Source organism: Panthera leo, chromosome E3, assembly GCF_018350215.1.
Source record: "Panthera leo isolate Ple1 chromosome E3, P.leo_Ple1_pat1.1, whole genome shotgun sequence".
In the NCBI taxonomy this organism is placed as follows: Eukaryota; Metazoa; Chordata; class Mammalia; order Carnivora; family Felidae; genus Panthera; species Panthera leo.
This window is the reverse complement of record NC_056694.1, coordinates 10,459,629-10,478,615: the sequence shown is the minus strand read 5'-3', so window position 1 is coordinate 10,478,615 and position 18,987 is coordinate 10,459,629. Positions and strand designations below refer to the sequence as shown.

Genomic DNA, 18,987 nt, shown 5'->3' with positions numbered 1-18,987 from the left:
CAATCCCTCCGGAAGGTTCAAGGATTAAAAAAAAGCTCAGGGGGCACCTGGGTGGCCCAGTCGGTTAAGCGTCCGACTCGAATGCAGCTCAGGTCTTGCTCTCACGGCTCTGTGAGTTCGAGCCCCGAGTCGGGCTTGTGCGCTGACCAAGCGGAGCCTGCTTGGGATTCCTCCCTCTCTCCTTCTCTCTGCCCCTCCCCCGCTGGCGCTCGCTAAGTCTCTCTCAAAAATAAATAAGGAAACTTAAAAAAAAAAAAAGGGCAAACTCAGGAAAGCACCTCCTCAGAGCCTCACCTTTCACAGCTCAGGGTCACTCAGGATCGAGGGCCAGGAATGAACCCATTCTCGAGGGTTACAAACTGCCACCTCCCCCTCCCAGCGGGCTCAGGCTCCTGGCTGTTAACCTGAGACCACTCATGGCCCACCACCAAGGGGAAGTGGTCTCTGTGTCCCCCACCCTGCACCCCAGCCAGCTCAGGGCCCAATACAAACGGCTCCAACCCATTCCCTGACAGCTGGGGACAGCCACAGACACCCTGGGGCAAGGAAGGAGCCAGAAAAGCCTCTTGCTCTGCTGCTGAGTCTCCCCTCCCTGAGCTGCAGCCCAAAGCATCAGGACTGCATAGACCAGGAAAAGGGGGGAGGGGGAGGTGCATGGGAGACAAGTCCTTCACTTCCAACATCCTGGGGCTGACCTCTGGGCTCTCCGTGCCCTGACCCAGCCCCTCTTTAGAAGAAGAATGACCCTGAGGCTCAGAGAGGCCAGGGCCTTGCCCAGAGTCACACAGCAGAAATGGGACTCAAACCCAGGGAAGGGGCCTGCCCCCTGGGCCCGGGCCCTGAGATGCTATAGACGAGGACGTGGAAGGCAAGAGAAGCAACTTGCTCAAGGTCACTCACGAAAAGACAAAGCAGGACTTGAACCCACATGCCTTATGCATATCTGGGCCCCACGCAGGGCCTCCTGTGCTATGGGGCTCAGGAAACTTCCCCATTTGCACCACGAGGTCTGGAGGCTGTCCCCCACTTCCTGCCAGACTCAGCATCAGGCAGAGAAGGACCCACCTTTCTCTGCTCCAGAGGCTGATGTGTTTGTGAAACAGTGATGCCTATGTTTCTAGTCCTTTCCAGGGGCAGCCAGTGAGGGGCTACAGGGAAGCAGCTCCCACCAGCATCTTCCTTTCAGCCACCGCCAAGAGACCCTGGGCCCAGGCCTGGCAAGAAGCTCAGGACTGGAAGCCAGAGCTTCTAGGCGCTGGGGAAGCCATGTAACTCCAAGGCCCAGCCCGATGTGCAAGACCAAGCATGTGGTTCTCTCTCTGGGGCGCTGGTGGCGGGAATGGGGAAGCACGTGGCACCCGAGGCTGGGGCAGCCGGGATGGGGGGGGGGTCCTGACAAAGGGGACCTCTCAACTGTGGACTGGGCTCTTGGGAGATCGACGGGCTCCGTTGCTGAACTTGACTAACAACCACGGTGATCAACCCACTAACTGATGCTCTGTGCTAAGGGCCTGACATACAGTAGCCCGTGTGACCTTCACGGTTAATCCTGTGAAGTCATTTTGTTATCCCCCCTTTACAGATGAGGAAAACTGAGGCTCAGAGAGATCAGGCACTTTTACCTAGGTTGCCTGGCTAGAGGCCTCTGGCTCTTGGTGTAGGGTACACACGTATATTAAACCAAAAATAGAGCACTAAGCACCTGCCAAGCCAAGCCTCAAGCTACAATCACCCCAAATCTTGGACTCCCTTGAATGAACCCATTTTCCAGAATCTGCCCAAACCCTACAGTTCCTTATAAGCAGGGAACAATCTTGTCTTTTACTCCGTCCCATGTAGAGACGTCCCCTTTGCTTCCTGTTAAGAGAAGACCCCTAGGCGGGACCCTGGAAGGGGGGCCCCCCCAGGCTCTCTTCCACCACTGAGATGCCATGAGGCAGAGGCCACACAGTGGCTGAGGGGGCAGGTCCTGGAGCCCCAGAGACCAGCAGCTCCTAGCCCTACCTGGGTCTCCTCCTCACCTGCACCTTGGTTTCTGGGGCTGTTCTCGGTGCCTGGCCCAAGCCAAGGGCACAGTGAGGGCTGACTGTCATGTTATTTTGATAACAATGATTTATACGAAGACTAAAGAATTAAAAAAAAAAAAAAAATTAAGGGACACTTGGGTGACCCTGTCCATTGAGTGTCTGACTCTCGGTTTCAGCTCAGGTCATGATCTCATGGTTCGTGGGTTCGAGCCCCGCGTCGGGCTCTGTGCTGACAGTGTGGAGCCTGCTTGGGATTCTCTCTCTCCTCTTCTCTCTCTGCCCCTCCCCTGCTCACGTGCTCTCTCTCAAAATAAATAAATGAACTTTAAAAAATATTTTTAAACATTTAAGAACCACAAAGGGTCCCAGGAGGCAGAAGAAGGGCTCCCAGGCAGGTTCTGGTGACCTTGGGAACCCCACAGCGGTTCTCCCACTCACCAGATCAGGCGGGCACCTTCCTTAGGAAAAGCCACTCCGAAAAGCAGCCAGAGGAAGCCACATATTGGAGTATGGCCCAGCCCCGGCCCCCATCATAACCATGCCCAAGGTGCTGTGGTCCATCAACGAGAAGAGTCGGGCAGCTACCGGTCTGGATCAACGGGCTGGATACTTTCTCCACGTTACATTCTTTTTGATTTTTTTAAAGTTTATTTATTTATTTTGAGACAGAGACAGCATGAGTCGGGGAGGGGCAGAGAGAAAGGGAAAGAGGGAATCCCAAGCAGGCTCTGCACTACCAGCACAGGGCCCGATGCGGGACTCAAAGTCATGGAACCACGAGATCGTGACCTGAGCTGAAACCAAGAGTTGGACGTTTAAACGACTGAAGGGGCGCCTGGGTGGCTCAGTCGGCTGAGCGTCCGCCTTCGGCTCAGGTCATGATCTCACGGTTTGTGGGTTCGAGCCCCACATCGGGCTCTGGGCTGACAGCTCGGAGCCTGGAGCCTGCTTCGGATTCTGTGTCTCCTTCTCTCTCTGCCCCTCCCCCGCTCATGCTTTGTTTCACTCTGTTTCTCAAAAATAAATAAATGTAAAAAAAAAAATCTTTTTTTTAACGACTGAGCCATCCAGGCGCCCCCTCTACGTTACATTCTTACCATGCAGATACTCTTGTCCAAAGTTACCCAGGCAGGAGTCAGGCCCAGCTGGTCTGGCTCAGAGCCCTCCCCCTCAACAGCTCTCCCACAAGGCTCGCATGTGTGGCACCTGCCCTTCCGGTATCTGTTTCTAGAACACGTGCCTGTGCCCAGCGGCTCCATGTGTCTGCTAACTGACCTGGGCAGCTGTGACGCAGGTGAGCACCTGTGCCTACCCGGCCTCTTTGCTCAGAGCACAGAGGAGGGTCCCAGGTCGAGGGGGACCCAGTGTGGCTCTTCTCAGTCAGAAGCTGCCCACACAGCTGTCCTCCCCAGCTGTCCCGAGTCAGGCAGACCCTCAGGTAATCTTTCTTCCCCACCCGCCCCTTCTAAGGTCATAGGCCCAGAGACCAGTTGTTCTAACAGCTGCTAAAAGCCAGGTCCCAAGCCCGTGGCGACGGCGCGCGGGGGTTTTGCTTCATTTTTCCTCTTCGGTGCCCTCGGCGGCCCCAGCCTCACAGGACAAGCCCTCATCAAATTCCCCCCTCACACCAGGAAGCTTCCAGAGACCAGGGCTTGGGGAGGCATGGAAAACAGGGATAGAATCCCCTTCCATCCAGGGAGCCAGGCCTGGCCAAGCCCCTTCCTGGACCTGCACCTGTTTCCCCACAGGACGGCAGAGGGCGAGGGCAGAGCGGCCAGGACCTGACAGTCTGTGCATCCCTCCCTGTTCTCCCAGGGCTGTCAGACCTGGCCGGCTCTCCCGTCACACCCACCGTCACACCCACCGGGCTCTGAGGCAGGTTCCAGAAGCTCCCTGACGGCAGGGCCTGCCCCGCCCCCACCCCTCCTCAGAGCCTTTGCACGGAGCAGCCTGGCCCGGCAAGCCCCCGCGAAAGCGAAAGGCGGCAACAGACTTAAACCGCATTTGAGCACTTGGTCCTTTCCCCAGACTCCAGGCACGAGGGAATCTACTGCCGGGTTTCAAGTTCAAAGCAGGACTTTGAAAAAAGGGCTGAGGGGCGTGGGGTGGGGTGGCGGCAGCTGGCGGCCTGTTGCAGCGGAGGCGGGGCGCCCAGGCGAGGAAGCACCCGCCCCTCCCCCCTCCCCCGGCGGGGACTTGGGTCCCTCCCTGCCTCAGGAAGAGGGGACAGGCCTTCCAAACCTCAGCTCCCAGGGACCCAGTTCTCTGAGCACCCAGGGTCAGATGCTAGGGACTACAGGCACGGCCAAATGGGGGCTCACACCGGGGTGGGGTCCAGATAACAAGAGAACCGCACAGCCACAACTCAGCTGGCCACCTCCCCGACTAGAAGGAACTAGATCCGTGGGGGCCTGGGGCTGGGGAGCGAAGGTTCACTGTTCTAGCTTGGAACGCCCTTCTCCCTGTAGAGGCAAACTCCCGTCCCCCTTCGGTCTCCCCAGGGACCCGCCTCCCCACCATCGCTCGCCTCTCCTCCGGTCACTGGCTCCCCATGTGCGCCACGAACACCCCCCAGCCCGCAACATGACAGCTTCCTCTGTGCTGTCGGCTCAGAGCCTGGAGCCTGCTTTGAATTCTGGGTCTCCCTGTGCCTCTGCCCCTCTCCTGCTCACGCTCTATCACTGTCTTTCTCTCTCAAAAATAAACATTAAAAAAAATTTTTTTTTGAACAAAAATAATTAGCTCTCCAGGAGAACAATAATCCCGATTCGTAGAGTTTGCCGATTTCCATAACGTAAATTCTCCCACCGTGGTCAATTTCAAGCTACCAGCATGATGTCACTGAACACGGATGTGGAAAGAGATCATACGGTGTTTCTACCACAGAGCAATAACCTTACAAACACAGATACTATAAAATCCTACCTGCAGTAAAACAGTAATATTTTACCAGTAATAAAATGGTGGTATAAACCCTACTAAAAGCACTAGCAGAAATCATGAGTTTTGAGTATTTGTTACCCATGTTTTTAATAGAATTTATTAAACTGTAAGGTCACACAGTCTAATTTTTTAGGGAAAGGCTGCCTTTAACATCTGGCTCGTAAAATTCCTGACAATTTCACCATGGGTTCTTGTGAGCCGGTATGGGCCGGTGCCAACCCACACCCTGGACAGGTGGCCAGCCTCAAAACCCACCAAAATTCTCTACAGACGCCCTGAATGACAGGCAGGCTAGAAGGCACACAAGCACCAAGTCTCTGACCCGTCTCCAGTGCAGGGAGTAGGAGGGGAGGGGCGAGCTGCAGGAGGTCAGGACCTGGGGAGCCCTGATCTACACGGTGCCCCCTACGATCTAACCCACACCCGCACCTTTAGCTCCTTACGTGCTGCCACACCCCTGCCTTCCTGAAAGACCTGAATACATTCTCCTCGTAAAAGATCCAAATGACACAGGAAGATAAAGTAGAAATTGGGCCCCAATTTCTCTCTCCAGTCCAGATCCCTTCCCTGCTGCCAGACCTGTCCCTTCCAGCAGCATCCCCTCGATGTCCCCTGGGATCTCTCACACTTGACGTTCTGAACCACGGTGATCCCCTCTCCAAGAGTGCCTCCTCTGTACCCCTCATCTCTGGAGTGCATCCCCAACACCCACTTAGACCACAAATCTTCCTTGCTCTTTCCCCTACTGTTTACCCTCAATGCAATTATTCATCAGATCTCGCAATTCCACAGAAGAAATAACTCTGAAATCCACACCTCCCTCTAGGGTCTCAGAGGGCCCTCCTGAGATCAGGCCTGCGAGATTCCACACAGCTTGCCCCAGAAACCTCCAGAAGGGTCTCTCTCAGCCTCCAGCACCCCCTGCCCTGCTTCACCCCTGTCCAAAGCCATCCGGGACCCCTGCCAAACACAAACCCACTCACGTCATCACCCCCCACCCTGGTCATTTCAACTCTAGACAGGGAATACTTTCTAGTTTCACCTTGGACTGGTATAATGAGCCTGTGTTAATTTGGTTAATAAAATGTTTTAAAAGTGAAATACAATATTTTCAATGAGAAAAAATTAAGTAGGGAGTGTCATCTTTGGTCCATTTCCCAAAGAAATAATTTAAAAGAAGAAACGGACGTACTGACTTGTCATTCACAAAAGAAACAACAACAGAAATCCTTGGGGGCACCTGGCTGGCTCAGCTGGTGGAGCATGCGACTCTTTGACCTCAAAGTTGTGAGTTCAAGCCCCATGCTGGGTGTAGAGATGACTTAAACATAAAAAAAAATCTTAAAACAACAACAGAAACGAGACCCTCAATCTAAGTGCCCCCAAATACGGAAGCAGTTATATAAATTATGGTCAAGTCTTTCAGATTCTTCTTTTAAAAAAAATTTTGTAATGTCTGTTTATTTTTGAGAGAGAGGGAGAGAGAGAGAGAGAGAGAGAGAGAGACAGAGCATAAGTGGGGGAGGGGCAGAGAGAGAGGGAGACACAGAATCTGAAGCAGGTTCCAGGCTCCGAGCTGTCAGCACGCCCCAAGTCTTTCAGATTCTTGAGCAACTTTAAAAATACTTCTCCCAGGTTATACAGAAAGGTGTTTCTGATATGATACTTGGTCAGAAAGGAGGGCTCAAGGGGCGCCTGGGTGGCTCAGTCGATGACACGTCCAACTTCGGCTCAGGTCATGACCTCACGGTCTGTGGGTTCAAGCCCCTTGTCGTCGGGCTCTGTGCTGACAGCTCAGAGCCTGGAGCCTGCTTCAGGTTCTATGTCTCCCTCTCTCTCTGCTTCTTCCCCACTCATGCTCTCTCTCTCTGGCTCTCTCAAAAACAAATAAACATTAAAAACAAATTTGTTTAAAGAAAGAGTGTCCTAACATAGACACGGATGCCTAGATGTGGGTGGTGGGAAGAGAAAACGCGATAAAAAGATACCAATCTTACAAAAACACAAGAGGGGCCTTGCAGGGCCTCACAGAGACGGTATGTCATGAACTGAAGGGTGTAATGAAGTCTGCCCTGTGTCCCTGAAGGCCAGAGGGAAAAAAGCATGCCTATGTAAGACCCAGTCCCCCAAGGAAGCAAGCATCCCCTAAATGTTCTACAGACCATAGTTCCACAAAGGGATAACAGATATTATGAACATAAACACTGAACCTCCAAATTCAAAGAAGATTGAGAAATTGCAGCTTAAATAAAGTTGAGGTTACTTTGCTGCAGGACTTGTCAGAGCCTTTAACGTGCTAATGAGCACCATGACTGCTTAAAGGAGGTGACGATATGATTCGTCATCCAAAACCAGACACCCTGAAGAGAAAGGAGGAGTTATTACTATAGCGTCGTGCCATGACCACGGACATAAACTAGGGCTGTCCCAGACAGAACGGTCACCCTGGCATTTTCCTCTCTGTGTCACCTAAGGATACCCTGCCTGTCCATCACAGCAGCTCCAACATTCTTCACTGGCACAGCCACTCTACAGGACTCCGTTTTCCCTTGGTTTGCACAGGCTGCCTCAGGGATACATCTGAGTCCCACACCGACTCCCCTCTCCATCCTCGGAGCCTGGGACCAGGCCGAAACGCAGGCTGGCCACAACACTGACCTCCCCTCCCCGGGGGCCCCAAAGCAACATGACATAAATGCACCACAAACCCCAAAGCAGCCTTGTGCTCTAAGCCTTCTCCTGTCCCCAGCAGATGCTCAAGGCGGAGGTTACGAAGGAAGGGACAGGGTCCCCATCGCATTCTTCAAGGGTGCCGGCTTTCCCACCGCGAACCTCCCAGTCCAGTCCACTCCCCAGTCAGTCGTTCTGACAGAGCCAGCTAATATGGCCTCCAGGGAGGATTGAGTCCACCCCCCTCCCCTGGCCCACCCTCTGTGGCCACACAGGCCCAGCATCCACCTGCTACACTGCCTTCAGCCATCCCTCGCCGAAGAAGGAACCCTCTATCAGCCCACTCCAAGGTTGTGCCCTGTCCCAAGGGTTGTTCACTGTTCCTTCCTGAGCCAAATTGAACTCAGAAGTCCCCTTCGGTTCCCCCTACTCCCGAACCAGGAGGACAGAGCCCCCACCCACAGACTCAGGTGGGGACCCAGGAGGAGAAAGATGTGGGAGGCTTACCCTGGAAAGAGCAGAGCCAGCTCCCCATGGAGAAGCCCTGCTCCGGCCACAGCACGGCAGACAGGCGCGGACAAGATGGGCCCCTGCGCGTCCCCCCACCCCCACCCCGGGGTCGATACTGGGCGACGTCAGGAGCATTAGGAGGCTGCCCCACCCCCCACCTGCCCTGCAGCCCAGCCACAGAAAAGCTCAGCTTGGCTTTCCCCATCCTGATGCCATTAAAAAGTTTAGGATGTGGTCAGGGGAGGAGGGCTGGAGAAGCTGACCTTGAAGGGAGATGAGTGCTGCCTGGGGCAGGATCAAAGGCGGGAGGTCTGTCCCCGTTCTGCCCAGGTTTGCACGGCATCTGGGACAAGTCACTGAAAACACGGGCGGGATGCCACCTGCTCTCCCAGGGAGCCGGGCACCAAGGTGAAAGACATAATTGTCCAGGAGTAGAGTAGGGTAGGGCCAGTGCCTAAGGCTACAGCCCAGCTCCAAGCTCTGCCGGCCCCATCTCGGGCACAGTAGGCTGGCTCCCGTGTCTGCAGCGCCCACAGGGGATGGAGGACATCGGGCCCCAGTTCCATAAGCCAAAAACGCTCTGGGACCAGCCCTGTGCAGGCCCTTTCGGGGGAATCACAGTATAGGAGGTGAATCCTCTAAGCCCCGTGTGGCCCGCTCCCTGCCTGAGGGGAGCTCCCATGCACACTTATCCTTGACCCCCTATGTCCTGGGTCCCCAGCGTGAGGAAAGGCCACAGGCGCATTGGGGGACAGCTGTGACCAACCTACGGAGAACAGATCACTCCTCCCACTTACCAGCTGCCCAAGACGGGAGCCGAGTGTGCGGGGCTGGGACTGAACTGGGGGTCCCAGCCACGCCTTCCCTGTGGCAGGGTGGCAGGTACCGGCGGCCTGAGCCAGCTTCAGCCCCAGCCCAGAGTCTCCATCCCAGCGCCACCACTCCCTGGCCCTGTTATTCTGGGCAACTTCGATGACAGCTGAAGCCTCAGTTTTCCCATCTTTAAATGAGAGGAAGAGTTATCCCACTGGGTTGTTAATGAGCAGAAACATGGTCAGACGCCTGCTTGTGAAGTAGAGGGTGGCAAATGCCGAGCCTTCTAAATGAGATGCCTCGGGGGCCGGACCACAGTACAGGGGGTGGGAGAGGCCCCTCAGGGACCTGCAGGGGAGGGGCAGGGGCAGAGGGAGCACGGCAGTGACCTAGGATCGGTCCCTTGGCCCAGCAGCCCTGAGCCTCCTCATGTCACCGTGGCCAATCTTGCTGGCCTGGCCTGCCTCCACCTGGCGCCCAGAAGCAGGCCCCAGGGAAGGGCTGAGGGCCCCTATCTGTCCCTTCTCTCCCACCATCACAGGGCCCTGGTGGACCCTGCCCGATCCCCACAGGAGGCTCCTGACTTGAAGGGAGGGCTGTTCCCCAGCAGCCAAGACGGCTGCCAGCCTAGAGGCCTGGACCCCCTTCTCCCTCCTCAGGCCCAGGATACATTGCAAAGCCCCAGGCGGCCCTGGCACCAGCTTCCAGCTCTCTGCTGGGGCCCTGGGGCCCCAGCGCCTCCCCCGACCCATTCCCAATACTCCCCCCATCGCCCACTCGAGGTGCTCTCCAGCCCCCAGGCATCTCAAGACTCAGGACCTTTGCAGACACTATTCCCTCTGCCTGGATGCTCTTCCCCTAACCTCGGCTGGGTTGGTTCCTGCTTGTGGCTCAGATCTTTGTACCAATGTCACCTCCGGAGCGAGACCCTCCCTGACAGTCTGATCTGAAGCAGCCGCCAGGGGTGTGCCCCATCCTGTCTGGCCGCGCTGCCCCTGACCTCTCCAGTCTCTGCCCACTGGTGGGGCCCAGACCCCGCCCTCCTGCACACCTGCCGTTATGACCACCTCTGGGCCCCCTCCCGCCCTCCCCCCGGGAAGACAATCCCCCTCCGATGGCCCCCTTGTTCCTGCCGCTTCCTGTGTGTCACAGTTCTGGGGACTGACACAGCTCCCCTCCCCTCCCCAATCTCCACAGGGCGGGAGGTAGGGGCATCAGTCCAGGCCCGGCCCTTGGCCAGACCCTCTGCCCGGAGGCTGAGCTCATGCTTTGGGAGGCAGCCATTGCCCGATTCCCAGAGCAGAGCCTAGTACCCCCTCAATCCCCCACCCCAGGCTCCAGCCTCCACCAGACTCACCTCTGAGGCCCCAGTGTCCCCCACACAGGGTCCCAGCCTCCTGCAGGGGTGGGCAGATGGCCAGTGCCATGGGGGAGGTAAGGGAGCCTGAGGAGCCGGTGGGGGGGGGGGGGGTGTTGGTGAGGATGACACTGTCCTTTTCTTCTACCTGCCCCTCCCCCTCTCCAGAGACTGGGGGAGGGACGAAAGCAGCTGTGGGCCTCACACATCTTCCTTCCCTGCTCACCAGGCCAATTGCTCTGGGCTCCCTGCTCCCTCCCTGAGCCTGGACATCTTGCTCTGACCCGCAAAGGCAGCAAAGGCAGCGGGTGCCAGGGACAGAGGGAGGGGAGCGCCGAGCCCAGCTGTAGACTAGCGCCGGGCATGGGCGGGCACCGTTCTGCAATCAATCGGGCATTCACTGAGCCGCTCCTCCTCTCTCTGGAACAGTCCTGCAGGGCGGGGGGCCCAGGCAGAGTCAGACCACCCAGCCCCCACCCTCAGGGGCTCCCAGACCACCCTGCGGTGTGACTAGGAAGCAGCCCGTATGCCACACCGTGTGGCCCTTTCCCATGTCCCTCGAAAGCCTACGTAGCCCTTCGAGATGATGCAAAGACCCTGTGGCAGTGCAGCGGGAGACAAGAGGTATGGAAAAGTGACACGTAGGTTTGGGCACAGCCCGCGATCTCACCGCTTCAAACAGTAAGTGCGACAGGAAAAAAGACTGGAAGGAAATCTGCCACGGTGGTGGCTGTGACTGGGTTAAATGGAAGGGAGGTGGGTGCCTGACACTTAGAAATTTTTCAGTAAGGAGACCCTGGATGGGGAAAGGGACAGAAAGGAGTCTTTAATGAGTTTTGTAGCTTGCAGGCCCTTCACACTCGTTAACTCTCTGGATCCCACCAGAGAGAGGTTATTATCCCATCTGGGGCTCAGAGAGGTTAAGTAACTCTTCCAGGGTCACACAGCGAAGGCAGTTAGAAGGGGCATTGAGGGCTGGGTCAGAGCCGGAATTCAGGCCCCTGTTGATCAGGGAGGGAGAAATGATGAAAATAACCCCAGAAGGTGCTACGGGGCTCTCTCTCCAGTAGACAAGAGGGTGAGGCCTGGCTGGTGACCTTCTCCAGAGAAGGTGCTACACAACCCCCACCTCCTCACCCCCCTACTGGCCCAAGCTCAGCCCACATAGTGCCTTTGCCCATGCTCTTCCTCCACTGCCGGCCGGCCTTCCTCCTCCTCCACTCCATGTTTCAGTTCCTCCCATTCTGAAGGCTGAGCTCATTCCACCTCCTCTGGGAAGCCTTCCCTGATGGCCCACTCTTGGTGGTCAGCCCCTGACCTCTCCCAGCCCTGGCAGCGAGCGCAGGCATCCTCTCCCGGGTGGCCACATATGCCTCCCTCGATGGTCTCACCACCCGGCTCAGAACCCCCACAATCTGTCCTCCGCACAGCGGGCTGAGGGATGTGAGCGCCCGGCCACTCCTCCAACAGCTCCCGTCACTCTGAAAACAAACCCAAACTCCTGCCCTCTGCCATCTGCCTCTCCTGCCCTCCCAACCTCACGTCAGACTCCTCTCCACCCAGGCTTGTCTCCCTTCCTTCTCTAACCACGCCTCAAACCAAGTCAACGCCGGCCTCAGGGCCTTTGCATCACTCTATCTACCTGGAACATCCTTTCCCCTTCATTTCCTCTCTTCGGCCTCTTCACAGTGCTCAGGAATGCCTCCCATGAGTAAAGAAGGCTTTGCCACGTCAGAAAGCAAGTCTGGGCCTCCAGCAGGCTGTTCCGGGCAAGCCCTGCTGGCAGGGGCCCGTGCATGGGCCACACCGTGCAACTTCCTTACCCTCCCACCCTGGCTGTCGGTCTCTGCCGGGGCCCTGATTCTGCCAGCTCAAACCTTCCCTGACCCCACCCAGGGCCCAGATTGCCCAGTCTGGTCCCTGGCTATTACTTTTTGTCTCCCTAAACTTCTATACCAATCAGATGGGACGGACAGTGTCTTACCCTGCCAGCTGCAGTATAATCAAAGCAAGGATTTGTACCCCAAGACATTCATCACGACATCGTTTATCAAAGTGAAAAATAAGAAAGAATCGTCCCCAACTGCAAAGGATGGGTTAAGAACACGTTTCCCATTCTTTTTTTATCCTATTCCTTTTGATTTAAAACAACGGCTTCCCGTTGTTATTATGACAGAAGTGAAATGACTCGGACAACCCCAAGCTGCCCCCACCCTGGCCCACGCTCTCCCACCAGCACACTTGTCACTGGCCACATGCCAGTCTCTTGCCATGCGTTGTTCTGCCACTGGACCTTTGCACGAGCTGTCCCCTCTGCCTAAAATACCCTCCCCTTTTCAACTAGTAAACTGTCCCCCTCCAGACCTCAGCTCACATGTCCCCCTCCTCGGGGCTGACCTCCCAGACCTGGTCAGTCCCCAGTTCTAGCATCTCATGACACTCAGCCTCCCCCCCTGCCAGACCGGCAGCCCCGAGGGCTGGGCCCACATCCATTTTTGCTCAGAATGAGAACTCGGATGGCTAAGACCGTGTCAACAAAGCAGGCCTTTGACTTGTACTTGTTGAACGGACAGGATATTCTACGGCCATTAAAAACGACACGGAAAAATCCGCTTGACCACATTAAAAGAAAAAAAAAGCAGATTTTCAAATTATACACGCGGCACGATGGCAGACGATTCAGAAAAGAAGGAGAACATAAACCGAAGGACCAGTCTGGCCGATAGGGGGTGGGATTACAGGCAATTTAACCTCTGCATCAAACTTCCTAAATATTCCACCCGGGACCACCTCACTTGCACCGTCACACAAGCAGACAGCTGTCCTCTATCCATCTGCTGTCGGGGCTGGTGCCCCCAGCCTCCAGCCTCCGGCCCCGGCCCTCACGTCCGCCCACCAGCAGGAAGACAGGGGGTCAGACACGGGAAGGCTGAAGGGCGTGGTTCTGGGTGGCAGACAAGAAGGCGGGCGGAAGATGGGGCCGGCTCACTAGGAGGATCCCAGGGGCCCCTGTCCCCGAGGGCAGCCAGCAGTCGTCCCGCCTCCCAGTTAGGGAGCATGAGAGGGAGCGATGCACGTAAAGCATCCATCGGTGCCTGGTGCTAGTTGACTATGAGAAGGATCGCAGCCGGACAGAAAGGAGAACTTCCATGTACCGTTAGCCCCCCGCCCAGCGGCTCTTCCAGAAGAAGCACTCCCCACGCCCGGCCCCTCACCCACCACCTCCGGCCCCACGCACCTTCCTTGGAGCCGGTGGCCACCGCGGCAGCCGACACCGCGGCTGACCCAGTGGACGTCCGGCCCACGGGGCTCGAGTGCTTCCCCCCGCGGCCGGGGGGCTTCAGGCCGCTGGGCTTCTGCATGGTGGGGCCACTCGGCGTGTGGATAAAGGTCCGCGGGGTCACGTCCTCTCCGTCATCCTCATTCACCTGCAGGCAGACGAGAGAGATCGCGTCACAATGTCACCACTTGTCGGGGCATGCCGATGGTGACGCAGCAGGATTCCTGCACCCCCTACCCAGTGGGCCAGGGACCACCCCACCCCTTTTTCCTAGGCGGGGAAACTGAGGCCCTGAGCAGCAGCAGCAGCAAGCGTGGGCCCAGTGTGGCCTGCCCGACATGTGTCCTGGTCTGCGGGCCCCCGAGGTCAGGAGTGCTCTCTCTGCCCACCTCCTGGGCCCGGGAGGCGAGAGTCAGGAGCAAGCTGGCTTGGTGGGGTGGGGGAGGGCGGGCGGTCTGTCGCAACAGCTGTATTAGCCCCCACAGCCTTCCATCAGGACCACACAGGTCGGCCCAGCCACCGACGGCTGAGTGTGGCGCTCACAGAGCACGGGCCGGTACAGACTCTGGCACACGAGGCCAGCCGGGGGCAGGGCGGGGGCGGGTGTCACTCTTCGATGGCCCCTAGACCCTCTAGGACCAGCCAATGATTCACATCTCTCCCGATGCGGGGTGGACAGGGGGACACCTAATTCAATCACGGTTCCACCCTGTCACCCCAGAGCCCCTGTGCCCACCCTCCCAGCACCTGCCCACTCCACGCCAGGTGTGGGGGCTCGTGCACACAGACGCCTACGCCTGCCTCGGCCCCCTACCCGGATGGACTTACCATGCCCTCTGCCCGCCCTCCACCATCACAGCCCCTGCCTTTCCAAGCAAGCAGAGGACAGGATAGGAACACGACGCGGCAGCATTTGACAAAGGTGCGTCCTGACACAAGAAAGCCTCGTCTCCAAGGCAATCGACTCAGGGCACCAGATGCCGGCAAGAGGGGGCTGGCTGGTTGCGGGGGGACTGGAGGAGAGGCGGGCAAGACAGACCCGCTGTCCCCTGGCCGCCCCCTCCGCTTTCCTGCGCACACACCCTCTCTTGTACCCGATGTTCATGGAGGGCTCACCAGGGGCCAGGCCCTGTCCTGTCCCAGAGCTGCGGGGCTCTGTCTGGGGAGCACGCTGTCCACTCAGGAGACAGGATACAGAGCACTGCCAGATGGGTGGAGGATTCTGGGCAAAAGCATCCCCCCCGGGGACCTTGGGAAGAAGGAAATCAGCGTCCTCTGGCTGCTGAACTCTGGGGCAGTAGGAGATGCTCGTCTAGCCACCTCCTTACCCTGTCCGTGGACCCAGAATGTTACTCCCTTTCAGAGAACCTTTTCTCCGCTCTTGATCCGTAACACTTCTATAAACTTTTAAATTTTTTTTTAAGGTTTATTTATTTTTGAGAAAAAGAGACAGAATGTGGGCCGGAGATAGGCAGAGAGAGACGGAGGGAGACACAATCCGAAGCAGGCTCCAGGCTCTGAGCTCTCAGCACAGAGCCCGACATGGAGCTCGAACTCACAAACCGTGAGATCGTGACCTGAGCCAAAGCCGGACGCTTAACCGACGGAGCCACCCCGGTGCCCCGATCCGTAAGACTTCTAGAGGCTGACCCTGCCGCACATGCGGGGAGTGGACACATGACCCAGGCCTGGCCAGAGCCCCTGTGGTTAGTTAAGGAAAGATCATACGGCCTAAAGAGCATCAGGGTCTGGACTCTGGCTGCCTTTATCTTTAGGAAGGTTCTTTCCTTTCTTGGGGGCTGCCTGGGTGTGGGTTGGACGCCAGGGACTACAGGGCCATCCCAGCTACTGCACAGAGAAGCCTGTCAGGGAATGATGCCAACAGGGAGAGAGCAGAGCCGAGTTGCTGGATTTGGAGGGCCTGGATCCAGCTGAGCCTGAAGCTGGTCACTTGAGCTCTGTACTCAACACCAGTCGACAAATCCTCACGCACGGGCATCCTTTTCTCTCTTCGCCTAAACCTACTTGAGGGACACGGTCGCTTGCAACCAAAAAAAAGTTCTGACGAATACAGAAGCCAACCCACAGTGCTCGGGGAGGGAGTCTGCACGGTGCCCTCAGAACGGCTCTCAGGTCAGTAGGCTGAACAAGCGACAGTCGTGGGAAGGAGCCGCTCCTCACGCGGGGCTGGACAGCCCTAACAGCAGAGACAAGCACGCTCCCCCCCAAGGCGCACAGCGGGGACACCCACCTACACACCCAGGTGAGCCAACAGGAGACACGGCTGCCAGCCTTAGTCTGGTCCTGGAGCCGGCCAAACCAAACATGCCAATCCCCCGATGGACGACTCTGACCCCCGGACCCCCGGAATTCTGAGGCCCAGGAGTCACTCAACCAGCTAGAGTATGAGGCTACTCCCTGGCTCCCCAGAACCCGGCCCTCTAGGAAGCGCGTGCCCCGGGGAACTGCAGACATCCCTCTCCGGCTGGGTTAGGCTGTGTCGACACCCCCGAGCCCGCCCGAGCCCTAGCGACTCGCTGAGCCAGCAGGGGCGAATGAGCATGCTCTCTGGGGACAGCGAATATCCCACCCTGCGGGTGCCGAACTGGCCTGTTCCAGCAGTTTAGCAGGGGGGCCTCTGACCCAGGAAATCCTGATGCAGGGCCCCACGTGTGTGACCGAGGACCTTCCTGCTGGGATTAGGAGATGGAAGGAGCCCCCTGTGCATGCCTTCTGGGCCCCTTCTCTGCCTAAAACTCTCTAGGAGAGAAATGTTACAAATTATACATCTAATAAGAAACTTATATTTGTTTCCTTTTTCTTTTTTTTTTTTTTTACATTTATTTATCCATTTTGAGAGAGAGAGAGAGAAGGAAAACGAACAGGGGAGGGGCAGAGAGAGAGGGGGACAAAGGATCTGAAGCAGGGTCTGTGCTGACAGCAGAAAGCCTGATGCGGGGATCAAACTCACAAACCTTGAGATCATGACCTGAGCCGAAGTTAGATGCTCACCTGACTGACACCCAGACGCCCCAAACTCACATTTAAAAAACAAAAACAAAAAGCTTATATTCAGAACACATAAAGAACTCTCACCACTCACTCATCAGAAGGCAAACAACCTCATGGAAAATGAACACAAGATTTCAACACCCAGAGTGCCCGTCTGGCTCAGTCGGTAAAGCATGAGACTCTTGATCTGGGGATTGTGAGTTCAAGCCCCACGCTGGGTACAGAGATTACTTAAAAATTAAATAAACTTAAAAAAACAAAGTTAACTGTACACCTACCACATGACCCAACTGCCCAAGAGAATACAAACACATATTCATACAAAAATTTGTAAAAGGAACACTGTTCATAGCAACTTTATTCATAATAGCCAAGAAAGGGAAACACCCAAACATCCATCAACTGGTGAGTGAAAAACAGTGAATCTATATGAGAGAACCCTACTCACCAATAATAAGGACCATGACATATGAAACAATATTGACCACCCTCATCAATGTTACACTAACTGCAAGAAATCAGACACAAAACAGTACGTGTTGATCCTTATTTATAGGGAATTTCAAAACCATAAACACAGAAGCAGATCTGTGGCTGCCTGGCGGTGGGAACAGGGATGGACCGCACACAGGCATGAGAGAACTTTCCAGAAGGTAGAAGGGTTCTAAAAATGGATTATAATGGCCGTACAACTTATATTTATACTAAGGAGCAAATCTGTCATCAAACCGTACATTTAAAATGGTTTTTATGGGAAGTTAAATCTTAACTTTTAAAAATCATATAAAAGAATAAAATCCTCGAAGGCTCCCCATGGACGTTAGTGTGCGGGTCTTTAAAGCCCTCCTCATCTCTTCCCTCCAGCACTATGGTCCTCCCTTGCTCACTTCACACTGGCCCCACTGGCCTCTGGCCCCTCCTGGATCACACTAAGCACACTGCAGCCTCAGGACCTTTGCACACGCGATTCCCTCTGCCTCAAATATCCATGTTCGTTGCTCAAGTCCTTCGAGCATCTGCTCCAATGTCCCCTTCTGAAATTACAACCCCTACCGAGTCCTCCCCATCTCCAGCCTCCTTTGTTTTTTGCCACTGATCAAGGAAAGGGACTAGGGTCTGTTTTGTTTACTATGGTACCTTCAGTCCTGACAAGGGTGCCCGGTGAATACAGGTGCTCAATAGATCACTGTTGAAAGAATGAATGACACTGGCCCAAGGGGATGAAAGACCTAGGAGGCCCCCCTCACCTCCTCAGCACGCAGGACTCAGTGGCTTGTGGTGAGCAGCCCAGCTGAGTCTGATGGTGTGGCTTTTTCGTGGCCTGTCTGACTTGCCCGCTGGCCAGCACGCCCTTTGAGGCAAGGCCCAGGCATTAAGACGGTGTCCCCAGCACCTGCCACTGATGACCCTGCATTCCCTCACCACCCACCTGACACTTTCCCACCTCCCAGACCCCACTCTGACTTTTCTCCCACCTGCCTCCCTTCCCCTGTACCTAGCCCAATGCCACCTCCTCCAGGAAGTCTCCCAGAACCTTTGGTTCACAGAGACCTCAGGACTGCACGCTGAGCCGAAGAGAGATGATACTGTTCTCGTTTATCTTCATCTCGCCTCCTGGGAGCCCATGGGCAACCCCGGGCGGGGCCACAACTTCTCTGAGGACCCAGTCCCAGCACCGGGCCTGGCACAGAGCCCATGATCCAGAAACCTCGTGTGAATGCACACCTGCCATTGCCCAGAGGACAAAGGCCCCCGAGGCCGCAAATCCCCAGCACGCTCCTCCCAGGGGAGGCTTCCGGAGGCTCCCACAGTTGCCCTCCTCCCTCCCGGACCCTGACGATCCCAGCAGCCTCCAGGATGCAGAAATGTGCCTGCCAGGCCTCGCAGGAATGTGGCCTCGTTAGTCCTCCCAAGCCCTGATGAGCCAGGAGCCGTCTCACGGGAGGAGCGCCGGAAGCTCAGAAGAGTTCAGGGACTCACCCAAAGTCACCTGCCGCTCAGAGGCTGTGCTGGAACCAGACCCGGGGCTGGCCCGCCTCTGCCTCCCTGGGCCCGGGCTAGCTTTTGTGAGACCCGTGGCCTCGCTGCCTTGCCGACAAAGGAAACCAGAGGAGCCGGCTGCATTCGCTTGGTCCCGCCACCAGTGCTGGGTGGTGACTCAGGGACGGCCAGGGAGGACAGGCCGGCAGCCACCCCCACCCCCCAGGGTCTCCAGAGCCGGGGGGGGGGGGGGGGGGGGGGGGGGGGGGGGAGGGGGGGGGCGGCGCGAAGGGGAGAGGGGAGGAGAGAACACATGGTGAACAGGAAGAAGGGGAGGAGCCTGGGGCCAATCACCCCTTTGTGACTCAGCCCTCCTCACGGGATAGAGGAAGGAA

General features: G+C 56.6%; 1 protein-coding gene across 4 annotated transcripts in view; it reads right to left on the bottom strand.

The window, feature by feature from the left end:
- The window catches only part of CLIP2 (CAP-Gly domain containing linker protein 2), a 74,127-nt gene that overhangs the window by 39,997 nt on the left and 15,143 nt on the right, over nucleotides 1-18,987 (bottom strand). For all 4 annotated transcript variants that reach the window (XM_042921370.1, XM_042921373.1, XM_042921372.1 and 1 more), the window contains one exon: nucleotides 13,559-13,748. In XM_042921370.1, the coding sequence (XP_042777304.1) occupies nucleotides 13,559-13,682 (124 nt within the window). In that variant the 5' untranslated portion in view covers nucleotides 13,683-13,748. The remainder of the gene's footprint in view (nucleotides 1-13,558; nucleotides 13,749-18,987) is intronic.